The sequence below is a fragment of the Leucoraja erinacea genome, unplaced genomic scaffold (genome assembly GCF_028641065.1).
Source record: "Leucoraja erinacea ecotype New England unplaced genomic scaffold, Leri_hhj_1 Leri_1032S, whole genome shotgun sequence".
Lineage (NCBI taxonomy): Eukaryota > Metazoa > Chordata > Chondrichthyes > Rajiformes > Rajidae > Leucoraja > Leucoraja erinaceus.
In genome coordinates this window covers 25731-48982 of record NW_026575267.1, presented here as the reverse complement: position 1 = coordinate 48982, position 23252 = coordinate 25731, and the positions used below count along the sequence as shown (strand labels likewise).

Below are 23252 nucleotides of genomic sequence, written 5' to 3'. Positions count from 1 at the left end.
ACAGCTGTTCTTCCTAGTCCGCGACAAACTGGTCATACAGGACGGTGTTATAGTCAAGGGCCACAAAGTCGTGATCCCTTCATCGTTGTACGACAAATACTACTGTGCGGCACACAGCGGTCACCCGGGAGTTGATGCTACACTCGCCCACGCACAGAGCCAGTTCTACTGGCCGGGGATGGCCAAATACATACGGGACCGTGTTTCGTCTTGCCCCACCTGCAACAGTCTCGCACCCCACCAGCAGAGGCAGCCCCTACTGCTACAGCCTGCACCAGCCCTGGCCTAGACTTCGGTGGCAGCTGACATTTTCGAGTGGCACGGTAAGCACTACCTCGTCCTTGCAGACTCGTTCTCAAACTGGTTTGAAGTAGACCTCCTGACCTCCCTCACGTCTGAAATGGTCATCCGCAAGCTGCGGAAACACTTTTCCACATTCGGTTCACCTGTCCGTCTGCAGACCGACAACGGCAGACAGTTTACCAGCCACGAGTTTAAGATCTTTGTCAACCGATGGAACTTCCACCACGTTACGAGCAGCCCTGAGTACCCGCAGAGTAACGGACTTGCTGAACGGGCTGTCAGGAGCGCTAAACAACTGATGGAGCAAGCGCGCCTGGCAAATTCAGACTTTTACCTAGATCTCCTGAACCTCAGGAACATAGCCAGAGCCGAAACCCTGGGATCACCAGCCCAGCGGCTTATGTCCAGAACGACACGAACACCGATTCCGATTGCTCAGCACAAGCTGATACCTCGTGTGCTGGAGCCTGCCTCCATCCAAACGCCCATTCAGGAGAAGCACGATATTCAGAAACGGTCACACGACAAATCATGCAAACCCCTCATGCCTCTGCTGCCGGGACAGGTTGTTCGTCTACAAACTGCGAGTGGATATTCCCGCCTGGCCACCGTGGTTGGCACAGCTGACGCGCCTCGATCTTACCTTGTGGACTATGAGGGGACAGTTTACCGCAGAAGTCATCAACATCTGTTGGCTGTGCAGGAACCCTGTCCGCCGCCAGCAGGACCCTACGCTCCACCACTTCTGTTCCAGCCGTCTGCTGCAGATCCAGTTACCAGCCCCAGCATGCCCCCCACCCCTCGCATGTTCCGTTCTCCTCTGCGTGACGCGGCTGTGGCTTACCGCAGATTAACCCCTCCTGTTTGTTTATCCCCTCCGTCGCCTCCAGCCCCCTCCACGGCCTTCTCGCCTCCGGGTCTGTCGCAGCCCTCTAATCTTTCCGATGAAGGGGGGGGAGGATTTGGTCCGTACGTGTTCGGGCCGTGTGAGTAGACCGCCTGTTAGATATGGTGATTTTGTTTAATTTTAATGGCACGAGTACCCACCATACTCAATCTTCTAAGGGGAAGGATGTAGATTGGTTTATGAATGCAACCAATCATATATATCTCAGCATCACTAATCCCGCCTACAGTATCATTTATACTAACACCAACTTCTCCCGCTACACAGTTCAGTAGCAGGTTGCAGTCAGTGACTACTAATATGTTGTTAAGTCTGAATGTATATTGAAGACTATCTAGAGGTTACACGTGTGTAATGTCTCATTTACAGAGTCTTCCTTGACAAACCGACTCTCCGTAATCTTCTCAGGAAGTAGAGGCGCTGATGAGCTTTCTTGATAATTATTGAATATTATGTTCAGAGTTTTAATGATAACTAGACCAAGTGCAGACCCGTTGGGTCTGTTTCCCTAACGGCATTTCCGGGCGGGGGGGGCTGCGGCATCACACTCAAATTAACCACCCCCCAAACTCACAGGTGGGGGAGGGGGGGGGGGGTGAGAAGAGGGGAGGGAGGGGAGAGGAGGAGGAGGAGGAATGGGACAGATTTGGGAGGGAAAGGAGAGCGCGGGTAGGGGGTGAGAGAGGGGGATGGGGAGAGAGATGTGGGGGAGGGGCGGGATGGGGAGGGAGGGGAGGAGGGAGGGAGGGGGAGAGGGGTGGGGGAGAGAGGGAAAGAGTGGGGAGGGAGAGTGAAGGGGGAAAGGGGGAGACGTGGAAGAGTGGGGAGGGAGGAGGAGTGGGGTAGGGGGAGTGATGGAAGAGGGACAGAGGGGTAGGAGGAAGGGGCGGGTGGAGAGACGGAAGGGGGTGGGGTAGAGAGGGAAGGGTGGTGGGGGAGAGAAGGATGGGTGGGAGAGGAGAGGGGTGAGGAGAGGGAGAGGGGTGAGGAGAGGGAAACATAGAAATTAAGTGCAGTAGTAGGCCATTCGGCCCTTCGAGCCTGCACCACCATTCAATATGATCATGGCTGATCATCCAACTCAGTATCCTGTACCTGCCTTCTCTCCATACCCCCGATCCCTTTAGCCACAAGGGACACATCTAACTCCCACTTAAATATAGCCAATGAACTGGCCTCAACTACCTTCTGTGGCAGAGAATTCCAGAGATTCACCACTCTCTGTGTGCAAAAAAAAATTCTCATCTCTGTCCTAAAGGATTTCCCCCTTATCTTTAAACTGTGACCCCTTGTTCTGGACTTCACCAACATCTGGAACAATCTTCCTGCATATAGCCTGTCCAACCCCTTAAGAATCTTGTACATTTCTATAAGTTCTGCCCTAAATCTTCTAAATTCTAGCGAGTACAAGCCGAGTCTATCCAGTCTTTCTTCATATGAAAGTCCTGACATTCCAGGAATCAGTCTGGTGAACCTTCTCTGTACTCCCTCTATGACAACAATGTATTTGAGCATTGGGCATTGTGACATCACACGATGGAACGTTCACCAAGTGCTTGTGCTCCTGCAAAGGCATATGTAAATTAATCCATTCCGATTGGACATATGTGAACATTGGGCATTGTGACATCACACATTGGAACGTTCACCAGGGGCTGGGGCTGGTGCTGCTTCTATGGGTGAGAAGACAGTTTATTTTTGAAATATTGGGAGGGGGGGGGGGGGGAAGGATTTGATTAAAAACGTGTACTTAAACAGGACAAAATGTAATGAGGAGCGGATACTTAGAAAGAAAAGTGAAATCTCTACCGAAATGGAAAAGATGTCGGCGATTCTGCGTCTGGTTTCGGAGTTGCAGGGAATCAAAGGAAGAAATGCGGCCGGAAGCCATACATGTAAATGGATCCATTCCGATTGGACGTCTGCGAGCGTCGGGCATCGCGATTGGACGTCTGCGAGCATCGGGCATTGTGACATCGCACGGCGGGAACAAATCGAAAGGCAGGAAGGGCGCCGGACGGCAGGCGGTTGGATGGGACGAGAGTTTTATATATATACTAGACCAAGTACAGACCCGTTGGGTCTGCTCCCCCAATGGTGTGATCCCCCAACCCAATATTCCACCATGCACCCGTCTCCTCCAATGGAACTGAAGCCGTTCTCAAAAGTAAGATTCCAGCACTGCCCTGCCTCCCTCAGCAGTGGATTAAAAAAAAAAATCCAATGGCACCTTCCCTGCCTGCTGCAGCAGTGAAAAGTTCAGAGTGTTCCTGTCTTGCAACTTTGTTTCGAAGTGTGTTGGAAGCTGACATGTAAATGGAGAAGCCAGTTTATTTTTGAAATACTTGGGGGTGGGGGGGGGAAGAAGGATTTGATTAAAAACGTGTACTTCTACACGACGAAATGTAATGAAGAGCGGATACTTAGAAAGAAAAGCGAAATCTCTACCGAAATGGAAAAGATCTCGGAGATTGAGCGTGTGGATTGGGCGTGGCAATGAATCAAAGGAAGAAATGCAGCCGGCAGCCGTACATGCAAATTAATCCATTCCGATTGGACATCTGCGAGCATCGGCCATTCCGATTGGACATCTGCGAGTATCGGGCACGAATCAAAAGGCAGAAAGGGATCCGGACGGCAGCCGGACGGATAGCCCCAGAGTTTTATAGATATACTAGACCAAGTGCAGACCCGTTGGGTCTGCTCCCCCAATGGTGTGATTCCCCCAACCCAATATTCCACCATGCACCCGTCTCCTCCAATGGAACTGAAGCCATTGCCAAATGTAAGTTTCCAGCACTCCCCTGCCTCCCTCAATCGCACCTCCCCTGCCTGCTGCACAAGTGAAAAGTTCAGTGTTCCTGTCTTGCAACTTTGTTTCGAAGTGTGTTTGAAGCTGACAGGAAGGAGCAGCGAATCAAAAGGAAGAAAGGCAGCTGGCAGCCGGACGGCAGGCCGCAGCCACAGACTTATATATATATATAGATAGATATAGATAGATAGATGATTTTATAGAAACTTACAAAATTCTTAAGGGGTTGGACAGGCTAGATGCAGTAAGATTGTTCCCGATGTTGGGGAAGTCCAAAACAAGGGGTCACCGTTTAAGGATAAGGGGGAAATCTTTTAGGACCGAGAGGAGAAAAAAAAATTCACACAGAGAGTGGTGAATCTCTGGAATTCTCTGCCACAGAAGGTAGTTGAGGCCAGTTCATTGGCTATATTTAAGAGGGAGTTAGATGTGGCCCTTGTGGCTAAAGGGATCAGGGGGTATGGAGAGAAGGCAGGTACAGGATACTTAGTTGGATGATCAGCCATGATCATATTGAATGGCAGTGCAGGCTCGAAGGGCCGAATGGCCTACTCCTGCACCTATTTTCTATGTTTCTATGTATGACCGGGCTGAACCTCACTCGGACTGGGCATACGTTTGGCTTCAAGCTGAGTTCAAAGCCGTTTCCTTTTCAGTGAGACAATAACAAGAATCTGAGGGGAATAAGAGGTGACCGTGGCTGACAAAGGAAGTCAAGGACAGTATAAATATAAAAGAGAAGGAGTACAATGTAGCAAAGATGAGCGGGAAGCAAGAGTATTGGGTAATGTTTAAAGAGCAACAGAAGATAACTAAAAAGCAATACGGGGAGAAAAGATGAGATACGAAGGTAAGCTCGCCAGGAATATTAAAAAAACTGTAGTAAAAGCATCTTTAGGTATGTGAGGAGGAAACAATTAGTTAAGACATCTGTGGGTCCCTTGAAGATAGAAACAGGTGAATTTATACTGGAGAACAGGGAAATGGCAGATGAGTTGAACATGGTACTTCACTAAGGAAGGCACAACAATTTCCCAGATGTACTGGTGGCCAGAGGACCTAGGGTGATGGACGAAATGAAGGAAATTCACATTGGGCAGTAAATGGTGTTGGGTAGACTGATGGGACTGAAGGCTGATAAATCCCCAGGGCCTGATGGTCTGCATCCCAGGGACCGTGGACACATTGGTGATCAATTTTCAAATGTTCTATAGATTCAGGATCAGTTCCTGTGGATTGGAGGGTAGCTAATGTTATCCCACTTTGGACGAAAGGAGGGAGAGAGAAATCAGGGAATTATAGACCAGTTAGCCTGACATCGATGGTGGGGAAGAAGCTGGAGTCAATTATAAATTATGACATAGAGGCACTTTTGGAGAGTAGTAACAGGATCGGTCTGAATCAGCATGGATTTACGAAGGGGAAATCATGCTTGACTAATCTTCTGGACATTTTTGAGGTTGTAACTAGGAAAATGGACAAGGGAGAGACAGTGGATGTAGTGGCCTTTTCAGAATGGCAGGCAGTGACTAGTGGGGTACCACAAGGCTCGGTGCTGGGACCACAGCTATTTACAATATACATTAATGATTTAGTAGATGAAGGGATTAAAAGTAACATTAGCAAATTAGCAGATGACACAAAGCTGGGTGGCAGTGTGAACTGAGGGGAGGGTGCTATGAGGATGCAGGTTGGGTGAGGGCGGATGCATGGCAGATGCAGTTTAATGTGGATATATGTGAGGTTATCCACTTTGGTGGCAAGAATAGGAAGGCAGATTATTATCTGAATGATGTCAAGTTAGGAAAAGGGGAATTACACCGAGATCTGAGTGTCCTTATTCAGCGGTCACTGAAAGTAAGCATGCAGGTACAGCAGGCAGTGAAGAAGGCTAATGGCCTTCATAACAAGAGGAGTTGAGTATAGGAGCAAAGAGGTCCTTCTACAGTTGTACAGGGCCCTAGGGAGACCACACCTGGAGTATTGTGTGCAGTTTTGGTCCCCAAATTTGAGGAAGGACATTCTTGCAATTGAGGGAGTGCAGCGTAGGTTCATATGGTTAGTTCCCGGGATGGCGGGACTGTCATATGTTGAAAGAATGGAAGTTTAAAAATAAGGGGTAGGCCACTTAAAGCGGAGATGAGGAATAACATTTTCAGCCAGAAAGTTGTGAATCTGTGGAATTTTCTACCTCAGAAGGCAGTGGAGGCCAATTCTCTGGATGCTTTTAAGAGAGAGCTCCGAAAGATAGCTGAGTCAAAGGATATGGGGAGAAAGCAGGAAAGGGGTGCTGATTGTGGATGATCAGCCATGATCACAGTGAATGTGCTGGCCTGAAGTGCCGAATGCCTTACTCCTGCACCTATTGGCTATTGTGGGAGGACAACGCTGGACCTAGTATTGCGAAATAGGGAAAACTGGGACGGGCAAGTTAATGAACTGTGTGTGAAGTAGCCTGTTGGGACCAGTGACCACAGTTTGATTAGGTTTAAGATAGTTATGGATAGGAAAAACATAACCTCCCAGATACAAACCATGCCTACTATCCCTAATCAGCCCCTGCGCATCCAAATGCCTGTATATCCTATCCCTCAGAATATTCTTCAGTAACGTAGCAACTACAGATGTTCAGCTCTCTGGCCTATAGTTCCCAGCATTTTCCCTGCAGCCTTTTCTTGAAAAGAGGTACAACATTTTTCCACACTCTGGTCTTATGGCACCTGTCCTGTATGTAAGGACGACTCGTAAGTTTCAACCAGGGCTCCCGCAATTTCCTCTCTAGTTTCCCTCAATGTCCTTGGATATATCAGATCAGGCCATGGAGAAATGTCTACCTTCAAACACTCCCCTTATTTTCGGTACTTCTTCGACAGTAACCCTGACTGCTCTAGACACTTCCAGTGCCTGCTCCAATTTCCTCCGTCCTACTGTCTTTCTCCTCGGTAAATACAGAGAAGAAATACTCTTTTAGGACCTTGCCCATTTCCTGTGGTTCCACACAGAGGTGACCACTTTTATTCCCAGGGTCTCGCTCTCCCTCTAGTTACCCTTTTCCCCCTTATGTATTTATAAAATCTTTTGGGATTGTCCTTAATGCTAACCACCAGAGCCATCTCCTGGCCTATTTTTGCATTTCTGATTTTTTTTTTAGTTCCTTAGTTCCCAAAACTCCTCCAGGGATCCACTTGATCCCAGCTGCCTATATCTGTCCCATGCATCCTTCTTGTTTTTGACTAAGGTCTCAATTTCTCTCGTCAGCCAAGCTTCCTTACACTTGTCTGCTTTGCCCTTCACTCTAACGGGGACGTAAACATCCTGAGCTTTCTTCAGTACACTTTTAAAAACATCCCACTTGGCCGATCTTCCTTTCCCCTCTAACAACCTGCTCCAGTCAACTTCAGCGAGACCTTCTCTCATACCCTCAAAGTTGGCCTTACCCCAGTGGAACATTTTAATACTTGGACCCTCTCCATAACTATCTTAAACCTAATCAAACTGTGGCCCCTGATTCTCCCAGCACTGAGCCTTGCGGTACCCCACAAGTCACTGCCTTCCATTCTGAAAAGGACCCATTTACTCCTACTCTTTGCTTCCTGTCTGCCAGCCAGTTCTCTATCCACATCAATACTGAACTCCCAATACCGTGTGCTTTAAGTTTGTATACTATTCTCTTATGTGGGACCTTGTCGAAAGCCTTTTGAAAGTCCAGATATAACACATCCACTGGTTCTCCCTTATCCACTCAACTAGTTACATCCTCGAAAGATTCGTCAGACATGATTTACCTTCCGTAAATCCATGCTGACTTTGTCCAATGATTTCACCACTTTCCAAATGTGCTGCTCTCCCATCTTAAATAACTGACTCTAGCAGTTTCCCCACTACCGATGTTAGACTAACTGGTAATTCCCCGTTTTCCATTTGCTCCCTCCCTTTTTTAAAAGTGGGGTTACCCTCCAATCCACAGAAACTACTCCAGAATCTAAAGAGTTTTGAAAAATTATCACTAATGCATCCACTATTTCTAGGGCTACTTCCTTAAGTACTCTGGGATGCAGCCTATCTGGCCCTGGGGATTTATCGGCCTTTAATCCATTCAATTTACCTAACACCACTTCCCGGCTAACCTGGATTTCACTCAGTCTCTCCATCTCATTTGACCCGTGGTCCCCTGCTATTTCCGGCAGATTATTTATGTCTTCCTTAGTGAAGATCGAACCAAAGTAGTTATTCAATTGGTCTGCCATGTCCTTGTTCCCCATGATCAATTCACCTGTTTCTGACTGCAAGGTACCTACATTTGTTTGTAGCATCCTCCCCTCCAAGACGACCTCTTATGAATCCAACTCTGCCCCCAGGTCGGAGCTAGCCTTCCTGATGAGTTTGTTAATCCTGTTGGCGTCTGCGGCCTTCGCCCTGCTGCCCCAACACACAACAGTGAAGAAGTTGTCACTGGCTACCACCGTTTGCTAGAAAATCGGGTGATTCAATCCACACCACCCAACAAAGTTGTTGAAAACACCTCTGTATTCAGCTTCCCTCTCCTCACTAATGCTGCCCACAATTGTAGAGTCCGAGTTATATCTGAAGTCCGTGGTGTAGATGTTGAACAGGAAGGGAGAGAGGACTGTCCCCTGTGAGCCCCTCGTGTTGCTCACTATCATGTCCGAGACACAATTCTGTAGCCTGACATTGTGGTCATCCAGTCAGGTAGTTGGTGAGCCAGGACACTAATGGAGCATCCACCCATATCATCGTCAGTTTGCTGCCTAGCAGTGCAGGCCGGATGGTGGTAAAGTCACTGGACAAGTTAAAACACATGACTCTCACATTGTTTCCTGGCTTCATGGAGACATTTTGGTGTAAAATCTGCAACTGGGGAAGCAAAATAGAAACTGTTTTCTCAAGACGGATACTTGAACAACATAAAATCTTGTTTCCAAGGCAGAAGCAATGAAAAAGATCAGCGAAAAATTAATGAAAGAGATCCTGGTGGGGAGATTTGCAAAGGCCACTGCGGAGACTTTAAACGGTTGGGGGGAGGGACTCAAATAGGGAAAGCTAGTAGAGAGAGTGTGAGGCAGGAGGCAGAGAAGGGAAGCACTCGAACCCAAAATGTAGGGGAGAATGAAGAAAAAGATAATAAACAGAGAATAAGAGGCAGTGGGTTTCTTAAATGTGTATATTTTAATGCTAGGAGCATTGTAAGAAAGGTAGATGAGCTTAAAGCCTGGATTGACACCTGGAAATATGATGTTGTGGCGATCAGTGAAACATGGTTGCAGGAGGGCTGTGATTGGAAACTAAATATTCCAGGATTTTGTTTCTTCAGGTATGATAGAATAGGAAGAAGAGGTGGAGGTGTTGCATTGCTTATCAGAGAAGATATTACAGCAGTGCTTTGGCAGGATAGATTAGAGGGCTCGTCTAGGGAGGCTATTTGGGTGGAACTGAGAAGTGGGAAAGGTGTAGCAATACATATAGGGGTGGTGTATTAAAGACCGCCAAATGGGGAGAATTGGAAGAGCAAATATGTAAGGAGATAGCAAATATTAGTAATAAACACAAGGTAGTGATTGTGGGAGATTTCAATTTTCCACACATAGACTGGGAAACACATTCTGAAAATGGGCTGGATGGTTTGGAGTTTGTAAAATGTGTGTAGGATAGTTTTTTGCAGCAATACATAGAGGTACATACTAGAGAAGGGGTAGTGCTGGACCTCCTGTTAGGAAATGAGACAGGTCAGGTGGCGGAGGTATGCGTTGGGGAGCACCTCGGATCCAGTGATCACAATACCATTAGTTTCAATATAATTATGGAGAGTGTCAGAACTGGACTTGGGGTTGAGATTTTTGTTTGGAGAAAGGCTAACTTTGATGAGATGCGTAAGGATATAAAAGGGGTGAATTGGGACATTTTGTTTTATGGGAAGGATGTAGAAGAGAAATGGAGGACATTTAAAGAGGACATTTTAAGAGTACAGAATCTTTATGTCCCTGTTCGGTTGAAAGGAAATAGTAAAAAATGTAAAGAACCATGGTTTTCAAGGGAAATTGAACACTTGGTTCGGAAAAAGAGAGATATCTACAATAATTATAGGCAGCATTGAGTGAATGAGGTGCTTGAGGTGCTTGAGGAGTATAAAGAATGTAAAAAGAATCTTAAGAAAGAAATTAGAAAAGCTAAAAGAAGGTAGTAATAATAATAATAATAATAGATTTTATTTATTGGGCGCCTTTCAGACATCTCAAGGACACCTTACATAGGTTAAAAGGAAATATAAACATATAATCAGAATAAAATAAATAATAAAGACATCACAGAAACACAAATTAAAAACAGAAATCAGTGCAAAAACAAAAATCAAAAATACAATGTGAAGAGAGAGCAGCGGCAGCTAAAGCGCACCAGCGTCCACTCTCCCTTCACGACAGCCATCTTGGACAAAGACTAACAGGATTACCTTACAGACAAAAAATCATCCCCCCAGAATGGACACCACTGTGGGGGAAGGCACAATGTCCAGTCGCTATCCCAAGTTAACCCCAAAGTCCGGCCTATTGAGGCCACCGCAATTGCCTCTAGGGAGGCCCGATGTCCCAGGCCGTTCTCACTGGGTGATCTTGCCCCGCCATCGGGAGAGTCCTCTCAGCGGCTGGGCCACCTGGAACGGCCACTATCTAGCTGGAGACCGCGGCTTCCGAAGCCGACAAGGCCGCGCCGGTTTGGAGCTCCCAGGCTCCCGATGTAGAAAACGGCACGGCCCACCCTGCTCCGCAGACCCGCAGCCTGGAGGTGTTGAACACGGCGGTCAAAGCTCACCGGAGCTCCAGCGCGTCGATCCAGCGCGGCGACCCAGGCAAGGCATCGACCAATCCGCTCCGCGATAGCGCTCCAGCACTGTGCCGCCACCGAAGCCGAGGTGCTGGGCGGCTCCCGCCAGGAAACGGCGCTCCAAGCCCGCTGGTAGGCCACGAGGACGGGTGGAGGGGCAGCCTGGAGAAAAAGCTGCCTCACCGACCAGGTAGGGACCTAGAAGTAAAATTAACCCCTACCCCCCACATTAAAAAGTCCATATCCCCTACGGACAAAAAACGGGACTCACTAAAAATTTTAAAACAAGTGAATTAAAACGGACGGCTGCTAGCTAGCAGCCGTTCCCCAAGATGGCTCCTTACTTGCTTTGGCAAATAAGTGGAAAGCAAATCCAAAGGGTTTCTACAGCTATATTAATAGCAAAAGGATAACAAGGGATAAAATTGGTCCATTATAGAGACAGAGTGGACTGCTTTCGGCAGAGCCAAAAGAGATGGGAGGGATATTGAACAATTTATTTTCTTCGGTATTCACCAAGGAGAAGGATATTGAATTATGTGAGGTGAGGGAAACATGTAGAGTAGCTATGGAAACTATGAGATTCAAAGAAGAAGAAGTACTGACACTTTTGAAAAATATAAAAGTGGATAAGTCGCCAGGTCCTGACAGGATATTCCCTAGGACATTGAGGGAAGTTAGTGTAGAAATAGCAGGGGCTATGACAGAAATATTTCAAATGTCATTAGAAACGGGAATAGTGCCGGAAGATTGGTGTATTGCGCATGTTGTTCCATTGTTTAAAAAGGGTTCTAAGAGTAAACCTAGCAATTATAGACCTGTTAGTTTGACGTCAGTGGTGGGCAAATGAATGGAAAGGATATTTAGAGATAATATATATAAGCATCTGGATAAACAGGGTCTGATTAGGAACAGTCAACATGGATTTGAGCCTGGAAGGCCATGTTTGACTAATCTTCTTGAATATTTTGAAGAGGTTACAAGGGAAATTGATGAGGGTAAAGCAGTGGATGTTGTCTATATGGACTTTAGTAAGGCCTTTGACAAGGTTCCTCATGAAAGGTTGTTTAAGAAGGTTCAATTGTTGGGTATTAATGCAGGAGTAGCAAGATGGATTCAACAGTGGCTGAATGGGAGATGCCAGAGAGCAATGGTGGATGGCTGTTTGTCAGGTTGGAGGCCGGTGACTAGTGGGGTGCCTCAGGGATCTGTGTTGGGTCCACTGTTGTTTGTCATGTACATCAATGATCTGGATGATGGTGTGGTAAATTGGATTAATAAGGACGCAGATGATATTAAGATAGGTGGTGTTGTGGATAATGAAGTAGATTTCCAAAGTCTACAGAGAGATTTAGGCCATTTGGGCTAAAAGATGGCAGATGGAGTTTAATGCTGATAAGTGTGAGGTGCTACATCTTGGCAGGCCAAATCAAAATAGGATGTACGTGGTAAATGGTAGCGAATTGAGGAATGCAGTTGAACACAGGGATCTAGGAATAACTGTGCATAGTTCCCTGAAGGTGGAATCTCATGTAGATAGGGTGGTAAAGAAAGCTTTTGGTGTGCTCGCCTTTATAAATCAGAGCATTGAGTATAGAAGTTGGGATGTAATGTTAAAATTGTACATGACATTGGTGAGACCAATTCTGTAATATGGTGTACAATTTTGGTCGCCCAATTATAGGAAAGATGTCAACAAAATAGAGAGGGTACAGAGGGGATTTACTAGAATGTTGCCTGGGTTTCAGCAACTAAGTTACAGAGAAAGGTTGAACAAGTTAGGTCTTTATTCTTTGGAACGCAGAAGGTTAAGGGGGGACTTGATAGAGGTATTTAAAATTATGAAAGGGACACACAGATTTGACGTGGATAAACTTTTTTCCATTGAGAGTAGGGAAGATTCAAACAAGATGACATGATTTGAGAATTAAGAGACAGAAGTTTAGGGGTAACATGAGGAGGAACTTCTTTACTCGGAGAGTGGCAGCTATGTGGAATAAGCTTCCAGAGGAAGTGGTGAAGGCAGGTTTGTTTTTATCATTTAAAAATAAATTGGATAGGTATATGGACAGGAAAGGAATGCAGGGTTGTGATCTGAGTACAGATAGATGGGACAAGGTGAGAGTAAGTGTTCGGCACAGACTAGAAGGGCCGAGTTGGCCTGTTTCCATGCTGTAATTGTTATATGGTTATATGGAAGTGTAAATAATCAATATTGTTTTCTTATGGTCAGTATTTTAAAAACATGAGGGGATAGGTTTGAGGTAAAGCATAAGGAAATTTAAAGGGACTGTGAGGGGTATTTTTTTACACAGGGATTGGTTGATATCTGAAATATCACAGAGAAGGTGGTGGAATTGGATACAGTCACCATGTGTAAGACACATTTGGACAGACAGATATATATAGGCAAGACACAGAAGATGAAGTCCCAATGCAAGCAAATGGGATTCATATAGATGGGTCAAAAGGTCAGCATTGATGTGGTGGGCCAAAGGCTCTGTTTATTGGATGTATGAATCTGTACATCTGAATACATAATTATCAAATTTGGGGGGGGAAAAGAAGCATGTTCTGCAAACATATCACCAACTATTTGTTCTGGAACAAATACATTGATTCTACGATAAGCGCCACACCAACGCCGTTACTTCAAAGAATACCAAATAAATCTAGGGGCTCTCCAATGACTGGCAATTTCTGCTGATGCACCACCGAGAAATCATTTATCCAGAAGCATCATAGATTGCCGTTCCGTCCAGGATCTTAATAAAATGCAGAGAGTTGTGGAAACAGCCCAGTCCAACACAAACCAGCCTGCTCCATCAACTTAATCTACACTTCACCCTGCCTCGGGAAAGCAACCAACATAATCCAAGGACCACTCACAACCTGGTCATTCTATCTCCTCTCCTCTGCTGTCAGGCGATCATATGACAGTTTGAAAGCACATACCACCAGATTCAAGATTAGCTATTCGCCCGCTGTTATCAGACACTTGAACAGACCTTTCATATGTTTCCAATCTTCCAATCCACCTCGTTGTGGCCCCTTGCACTTTGTTTCCTTTTTGTACTCATGTATTTTGTGACTGTACGATGTGCCTGCATTATATACAAAATAAACGTTGTCACAGCATATTGCTAGGTGACAATAATAAACCAACTCCAAATACTGAGATGACAAAGGCCCGAGGTTCACAGAGATCTTAGGGCCCTGCTGCCTGATTTGAAACAATTCGCAAGCAGACGCAGAAATAATTAGTGAATTAGTGAACTTAATGGGTTACCTGATGTAGGGGAGGGGGGTTGCAGAAAGCTGCAAGTATAACAGGGTTATACTGGTAGGTGATTTGAACTTATGGGACTGGGACTGCCATAGATTTGAGGCTATGGAAGGGGTAGAATTCCAGGAAAGATTTTGTGAACAATATGTGGAAGGGCTTGACAGAGAGGCGATCCTGGGTCTCCTATTGGGAGATTAGGCAGAGCAAGTGACTGAAGAGTCAGTGGGGAGAAAGTGACCATAATACTATCCGTTAAATAAAAAAGTAAATCAATTACGTTTCTTACATACAGTGAGTTGTCGAAACGACAACTGGAGTTTGTGTCCGGTGTTGGACTGTTTAAAAATACAGGGTCGCTCATGTAAGAAAGAGACGAGACGAATTCGAATCCAGGGATCAGAGACTCTGATGAGCGGCGGCTTCAGCGAGTTTACTGAACTGTAAAACTACACGTAACCCCCGAGAATCCACAGTATGGGTCCAGCGGAGAGGTAATCCTACCCTGGGAACTGTGCAACGGGCCAACTGTCTGAGCTGTGAATGTGTAGATGTGAACATTGTGTCAGAGAGTGTATTAAAGGGGCGGGCGGCTCAGGCTGATGTCACTGTGTTTGTGGGTCCGAACACTTCCACGGATTTCCCAGCCCCTCTGGTGAAAAGTGTAAATATATCAGTGGCAGGTAATCGCCCCACTTCCCAGCTCAGTCCTGAAGTGGGAATTAACTGCAAAGTTTACGTTGGTTTGGATATTTCTGTCGAAAAGCAGCGAGCATGTCAGTGATGTGGACAGATAACGCGCTCAGTGCATCAGTGAAACGGGGCTAAATGGAAAACGCTGCCTTTAATTCGTATCAGACTTACTCTACAATAAACATTCCGGTCTCAGAGAGGTACCGAGGCCAGTTTAGCTCTCCGAACTGTCCGATTTTAATTGGAATTACATGATTTTTGAAGACAGAGAAACACAGCGAGGCGGAGGGGCCGGGAGTTGACAGCAGGATGTCTCCGCCCCGTCCGCTCGCTGCCTTTAAGTTGCTCAGTGCCGCCGCCAATCGCTTCATTTCTCACTCAGATCTGAGAGAGCTTGTGCATAGTTGTCGATATGACGGAGACCGCAGCCGCTGAAGCGGTTCCTCAAGCCGTCCCCGCCGCTCAAACTAAGGCTCCCAAGAAGAAGAAGGCGCCCGCCCGGAGCAAGGCAGCCGGTCTCAAGCTGGGCGAACAGATCGACAAACTTGTGGCGGATTGCCGCGATCGCAGAGGGTTGTCTTTATTTGCGATAAAGAAGGGTCTGGCCGCCAACAGCGTCGATGTGGACAAGTACGGCCACCTGATCAGGATGTGCATCAAGAGGAGATTAGTAAACGGTTTACTGGTCCAGAACAAGGGCTCCTTCAAGACCGGCAAGGGAGAAGCGGCCGTGAAATCAGTAAAGAAAGCGAAGGTTTCAGCAGCCAAGACATCCAGGAGCAAGAAACCGACGGCCAAGAAATCCCCGACCAAGAAATCACTGGCAAAAAAATCTACCCCCATGAAATTAGCGGTCAAGAAAGTTGGGGCCAAGAAACCAGCGGTCAAGAAAGTTGGGGTCAAGAAACCAGCGGTCAAGAAAGTTTCCACTAAGAAAGTTGTGGCCAAGAAACCAGCGGCTAAAGTAACGGCGGCGAAGAAAGCATCGCCCAAGAAGGCGGCGACGAAAAACCCCCAAAAGGCAGCAAAGAAGCTGGTAAAACGCCAGGTGAAGGCGAAATCCAAGAAGGCAGCGACCAACAAGTGAAATAAAAAGCACTGTCTGCAAAGACCAGAACCCAACGGCTCTTTTAAGAGCCACCCACTTCCATCGGAAAAGAGCTGATCTAAACTCAAGCGATCCCGGGACCAGGCTCATTGCGAGGCGGAAATCATTACAATTAACCCGGGATTCATCCTCCTAACTCCCTGTCCCTCTCTTCCCACCCCCCTCTCCCTGTATATGATTAGGGATGCGGTCACCGACACTGGGCACGCCAAGCGTAACTGCCGTGGATTTGAAGATACGCTCTGAAGATAGTCACAAAAAGCTAAACTCAGCAGGACAGGCGGCATCTCTGGAAAGATGGAATGGGTGACGTTTCGGGTCGAGACCCGTCTTCAGACGCTCTTGTAAGGCTCTTGGTTCCAACCACAGAGAGAGCAGTGACCCGGGATGAAAGTGGAAGCAGATTGCGATGCACTTTAATAAAACCTTTAGTTCAACCACTGAACACGAAAGTGTTTAGTTTGATCCCCGCGTTCATTAGCGATGCAAATAATATCGACAGCCGACATTAAAGCTCATACACAAGGCGATGTCAGTTTCCCTTTTACCTATGTACCTCGTGATTAATGCAGCAACAGGAGGGTCGACTCCAAACCGTTCACCGGGTAACAGTTGTTTATTTCCAGTCACGGGCAGAGACAAATTCCCTCTGCACCGGGATCCGGTCTGTAAATCCGCGCCGCATATTCGGTCAACTATTTAAGGGAATTTGATGTCATGTTGACAGAATCTGAATGAATTCAGAATTATAATACAAAAGACTGGCCTCGTTTACCGGCTGCTCCGAAATTGGCGGGCAATTTGAAAATGTATCCTCAACCAATAACACTCATTGAGTGTGTGCTCTCTGGTTGGCTGAGCTTCCCCCACCCCACCCGCAGGTCACACATCTCCAAATAACCTATAGCAACTGCTATAGGATCTTTGCACATCTCTGTCTCGCTTCCACCCTTCTCCCCTCCTCCCTCCCCTCCCCCCCTCTCTCCCCACTATCGCCTCAGACCTTCTGAAACAGCCGCCTGGTGCTGACAAACCTGCAGCCACTCGCAGGGATGGGACACCGTGAGTGACATCTCTGCTCCATCCATTCAGAGGCTGTGGGCCGGCCCTTCACCAACGCTACAAAAGCGGGTCCCAGTGCCGGATCCGTCATTCAGTCCCTGTATTTCACACTGTGCTCCCACTGTTGAAGGAGAATGGCCCGGACCAAGCAGACAGCGCGCAAATCGACCGGAGGGAAAGCTCCTCGCAAACAGCTGGCGACCAAAGCGGCTCGGAAGAGCGCTCCAGCCACGGGCGGAGTGAAGAAGCCTCATCGCTACAGGCCCGGCACCGTGGCTCTGAGGGAGATCCGGCGCTACCAGAAATCCACCGAGTTGCTCATCCGCAAACTGCCCTTCCAGCGCCTGGTGCGGGAGATCGCTCAGGACTTCAAGACAGACCTGCGCTTCCAGAGCTCGGCCGTCATGGCCCTGCAGGAGGCCAGCGAGGCTTACCTGGTGGGGCTCTTTGAGGACACCAACCTGTGCGCAATCCACGCCAAGCGAGTCACCATCATGCCCAAAGACATCCAGCTGGCCCGCCGCATCCGCGGGGAGCGCGCCTAAACTCCACCTCTCCACCAACAACAAACGGCTCTTTTAAGAGCCACTAATCCGGCAGAAGAAAGAGCTTTGGCTTTCTAATGTCCTTTTACATCAATGTTCTCTTCTTTCTGCGGGGTTATATCTGAATTGATGCCGAAGAGACTGCTGCTGAGTGGAGTCTGACTTCAGTGAGTCAAGTGTAACTGGTTTCGATGTAAATGCCAACACGGCTCATAATGCTCTGCGCCCCCTTTTCTCACGCGCTCCGGGTTCAAGGACAACAAACGCCTTTATTACGCACTTTGCACGCGCGCACCTCAGTCGCTGATCAGTCCTTCCACAGACACTGAGTTACACCATCTCCATAATGATGAGGCCGGTTGGAGGGACAAAGGCGGCGACCACACACTCCAACTCCAAGTAACGACCCACACAGCGCTGACGCTGCTAACGGAAATCCTAATGGCTCTGCTCACTCACGGTGTCACTGAAAGTGTTGTGTTGATATTTGGACACCGCATTGATGCAACTGGTTCAATATTTCATTCGCAGGCGATAGTTCTCATTCTGTTTAATTTGATCAAATTAGCCGACCAAACCCGGTATAATCAAGATGCGAGTACATTCCTGCCCTCCTCATTAAAACAGAAACTTCACCCTCGCCTTTCTCGATAGTTTGTCTCAATCTTCATACACCTTTGTGTGTTTGTTGTGTTTGTGTGTTTGTTGCTGCTGCTGTTTTAGTTGTGAAGTGACTGCCTTTTAGTGACTGCATTCTGTTGTTTTGAACGTGTGAGTCCCGGTTTCTATTCGAGAAACATTGCTGCGACGGCTCCGAGAGTCATTAGACAATTGATCGTCAATAGTTGATCCATATAACCATATAACAATTACAGCACGGAAACAGGCCATCTCGGCCCTACAAGTCCGTGCCGACAGAACTTTGTTTCCCTTAGTCCCACCTGCCTGCACTCATGCCATAACCCTCCATTCCCTTCTCATCCATATGCCTATCCAATTTATTTTTAAATGATACCAACGAACCTGCCTCCACCACTTCCACTGGAAGCTCATTCCACACCGCTACCACTCTCTGAGTAAAGAAGTTCCCCCTCATGTTACCCCTAAGCTTCTGTCCCTTAATTCTGAAGTCATGTCCTCTTGTTTGAAAACAGTTTTATTCGCTCCATAGATGCTGCCTCACCCGCTGAGTTTCTCCAGCATTTTTGTCTACCGTCAATACTCTAATGTCGTTTATGCAAAGAGCGATCTTGTTCCCATAGGTTAGCGGTTTAACATAATAAGAATGCATTCTTAGGAGTCTCTCACCATGGAACTAATTCACACTCGGTGTGTTTTGTTGGTAGGTCAGAATAGACCAACTGTGGATGCGGGGATCCATTATCATACATAAGTGTGTCATTAATGTTTTAAAGTCTAAGGTATTGCTGAAAATATATGTTATTTTTGGGCGGGCTTTCCAAATGTCAGTTCTTTCGTGGAGCGACGGTTGTTTTCCTATTGGCGTCTGGTCATTGGAGAACGAGGCAGCTCTACGATTGGCCTATTTCATATTACCAATGAGATGAAGCGCTGCACCACCAATGGTAAGCGCCCCACCACATTCCTCTCTAGAAGCTACAAGCAGGGCCAGTGCAGGGATGGATGGACTAGGACTTTATACTTTGCAGCATTGAAGGCTAAACAGTGACCTTTTTGATATGTACCTGAAACTGATGGGCAGGATAAGCTGAATGAACAGTTTTTTTTTTTCCCCCAGGGTAGAGGATTCAAAAAATCAAAGGCACATGATGAAAATGAGATGGAATAAATTTAAGAGAAACCTCAAGGGCAACACTTTCATTCAGAGTGGCGTCCACATCTGGAATGAGCTTCCAGAAGAATCTATAGGAGTGGATACAATTATGACATTTTGACAGATACAAGGCCAGGAAGGTTTTAGATGGATGTGGGCCAACAGTAGGTGAAAGACTATGTCAACTTAGTTGGTTTGTGTAGATATGTGCATGTACCTTTAACATAGTGACCTCACCACTACTAACCACTCCCCATATCACAAGTATAATTACAACCTCCCCACCCACTGATCTCTCTCTAGTTCCCGTGACAGACCACATACAGCTAGTGCAGTAATGTATGTTACAGTATGAATAAAGTGAAGTAAAGACAGTGTGTTGATGACACCTCTTTACAGTATGGACAAGGTTTCCATGCTGTACAGCTGATTGCACAAATGGATGAAGTCCATAGACACAAAAAACTGGAGTAACTCAGTGGCACATGCAGCATTTCTGGAGAGAAGGAATGGGTGGTATTTCGGGTCAAGACCCTTCTTCAGGCCAGTTAGGGAAAAGTGAAACAAGAGATATGGAAAGGTAAAGAACAATGAACGAAAGATGCGCAAAAATAAACGATGATAAAAGAAACAGGCCATTCTTAGCTGTTTGTCGGGTGCAAATGAGAAGCTAGTGCGATTTACAGTGGCTTCCAAACTATTCATACCCCTTGAACTTTTCCACATTTTGTCACGTTACAACCACAAACGTAAATGAATTTTATTGGGATTTTATGTGATAGACCAACTCAAAGTGGTGCATAATTGTGAAGTGGAAGGAAAATGATACATGGTTTTCAAATTTTTTTACAAATAAAAAACTGAAAATTGTGGCGTGCAAAAGTATTCAGCCCCCTTTACTCTGATACCCCTAAATAAAATCCAGTGCAACCAATTGCCTTCAGAAGCCACCACCTAATTAGTAAATAGAGTCCACTTGTGTGTAATCTAATCTCAGTATAAATACAGCTGTTCTGTGAAGGCCTCAGAGGTTTGTTAGAGAACATTAGTGACAAACAGCATCATGAAGCCCAAGGAACACACCAGACAGGTCAGGGATAAAGTTGTGGAGAAGTTTAAGGCAGGTTTCCATTATAAAAAAATATCCCAAGCTTTGAACATCTCACGGAGCACTGTTCAATCCATCATCCGAAAATGGAAAGAGTATGGCACAACTGCAAACCTAACAAGACATGGCCGTCCACCTAAACTGACAGGCCGGGCAAGAGGAGCATTGATCAGAGAAGTAGCCAATGGTAACTCTGGAGGAGCTGCAGAGATCCACAGCTCAGGTGGGAGAATCTGTCCACAGGACAACTATTAGACGTGCACTCTACAAATTGGGTCTTTATGGAAGAGTGGCAAGAAGAAAGCCATTGTTGGAAAAAACGCCATAAGAAGTCATGTTTGCAGTTTGCCACAAGCCATGTGGGGGACACAGCAAACATGTGGAAGAAGGTGCTCTGGTCAGATGAGACCAAAATTGAAGTTTTTGGCCTAAATGCAAAACGCTATGTGTGGCGGAAAACTAACACTGCACATCACCCTGAACACACCATCCCCACTGTGAAACATGGTGGTGGCAGCATCATGCTGTGGGGATGCTTTTCTTCAGCAGAGACAGGGAAGCTGGTCAGAGTTGATGGGAAGATGGATGGAGCCAAATACAGGGCAATCTTGGAAGAAAACCTGTTAGAGTCTGCAAAAGACTTGAGACTGGGGCGGAGGTTCACCTTCCAGCAGGACAACGACCCTAAACATACAGCCAGAGCTACAATGGAATGGTTTAGATCAAAGCATATTCATGTGTGAGAATGGCCCAGTCAAAGTCCAGACCTAAATCCAATTGAGAATCTCTGGCAAGATGTGAAAATTGCTGCTCAATGACGCTCTCCATCCAATCTGACTGAGCTTGAGCTATTTTGCATAGATGAATGGGCAACAATTTCAGTCTCTAGATGTGCAAAGCTGGTAGAGACATACCCCAAAAGACTTGCAACTGTAATTGCAGCGAAAGGTGGTTCTACAAAGTATTGACTCAGGGGGGCTGAATACTTTTGCACGCCACACTTTTCAGTTTTTTATTTGTAAAAAAATTTGAAAACCATGTATCATTTTCCTTCCACTTCACAATTATGCGCCACTTTGTGTTGGTCTATCACATAAAGTCCCAATAAAATACATTTACGTTTGTGTTTGTAACGTGACAAAATGTGGAAAAGGTCAAGGGGTATGAATACTTTTGCAAGCCACTGTAGGTGGGAGAAGGATAGAGAGAGATAAAATGCCGGGGCTACATAAAGTGAGAAATATAGAAAAAGGTTCAGGACTAGGCCATTCGGCCCTTCGAACCAGCACCACTATTCACGGCTGATCATCTAAAATAAGTATCCAGTTCTGGCTTTTTCCCCATATCCCTTGATTCCTACAGCCCTAAGAGCTAAATCTAACTCTCTCTTGAAAACCTCCAGTGAAGTGGCCTCCACTGTCTTGTGTGGCAGAGAATTCCACAGATTCAGGCTTTTTGAAAGTCCAGTTGTTACATCCTTGTTACATCCTCTAAAAAACTCCAGAAGATTAGTCAAGCATGATTTCACCTTCAAATTCCATGCAGAATTTGACTGATCCTATCACTGCTTATCAAATGTGCAACGATAACATCTTTAATAATCGACTCAAGCACCTTCCCCACTACCGATGTAAGGCTAACTTGTCTATAATTCGCCATTTTCTCTCTCCCTCCTTTCTTAAAAAATGTAGTTACATTGTTTACCCTCCAGTACACAGGAACTGATCCAGACTCAAGTGAAAATTGGAAAATGATCACCAATGCATCCATGATTTCTGGGGTACACCTCCTTGGGTACGCTGGGATGTCGACCATCAGGCCCTGGGGATTTATTTGCCTCCAGTCCCAACAGTTTACCTAACACCATTTCCTGACTAATGTGGATTTCTTTCAGTTCCTCCCTCCCACTAGATCCTCGGTCCCCTAGTATTTCTGGGAGATTGTTTGTATCTTCCTTAGTGATGACAGAACTAAAATACTCACTTAACTGTTCTGTCATTTCCTTGTTTCTCCATTATAAATTCATCTGTCTCTGCATGTTAGGGACCTATATTTGTGTTCACTAATCTGATCCTTTTTACATATCTAAAGAAGCTTTTACAATCTATTTTTATATTCCCGCAAGCTTTCATTCATGCTCTTTTTCCACCCTCTTAATTAACCCCTTTGTCCTCCAGTGAGTTCTAAATTTTACGGTTCTTCTCACAGTCCTGGTGTCGCTGTTACGTTCCCACCCTCTGCACTGACACGGAATCTTTATCTTCTTATTCCCTCTCAGCTTGTCTCAGTCTCCAAATAGTTCACCCACAACGTTACATATAGAGCAGACTAATATGAACAAGGTACTGCATTTGCATTTTGCTGCTGTTGATGTGGTTTAATTGCTGTGGTGAACATGATGTATTAACTGTAACGTCCTGTGTTGTAAGTCCTCTGAAATCTCACTTCTTATCAAGATCACTACAAGTTCTCGGTCCTTTCACTGAACCAACCTTTACACCTATGTGAGGATTTGAACCCGGTTTATGAATAAAAACCTGTCCATAACCTAATCCCCTTTGTACAAAAATCCAACCGCTGTTATGTTCCATGAATCGTATTTGTTTCGAATGGTTAGCAGGTGAAATACATTCCCAGAATCTCCTATCAGATAATTAATTCACTCGTAGTCTGTATTGTAAATGGATCGGGATCAAGTGGAGGGTGAAGTGGCTAAACCACATTCACATATTTATAATCTACTAGACTAAGTGGGACCCGTTGGGTCCCAGCGTCACACGGGAGGGCTGGTCACCCAAA

General features: G+C 46.1%; 2 protein-coding genes across 2 annotated transcripts; both read left to right on the top strand.

Moving 5' to 3' along the window:
• The first annotated feature begins 15188 nt into the window (after positions 1-15188).
• Positions 15189-15937, top strand: LOC129715138 (histone H1.5-like). Its single transcript, XM_055665006.1, has one exon. It carries the CDS (start codon positions 15248-15250, stop codon positions 15920-15922), a length of 675 nt encoding a protein of 224 aa, XP_055520981.1. The 5' UTR covers positions 15189-15247; the 3' UTR covers positions 15923-15937.
• Positions 15938-17070: 1133 nt separating this feature from the next.
• Positions 17071-17597, top strand: LOC129715140 (histone H3). Its single transcript, XM_055665007.1, has one exon. The coding sequence runs from the start codon at positions 17140-17142 to the stop codon at positions 17548-17550; it is 411 nt and encodes a 136-aa protein (XP_055520982.1). The 5' UTR covers positions 17071-17139; the 3' UTR covers positions 17551-17597.
• The last annotated feature ends 5655 nt before the right edge of the window (positions 17598-23252 follow it).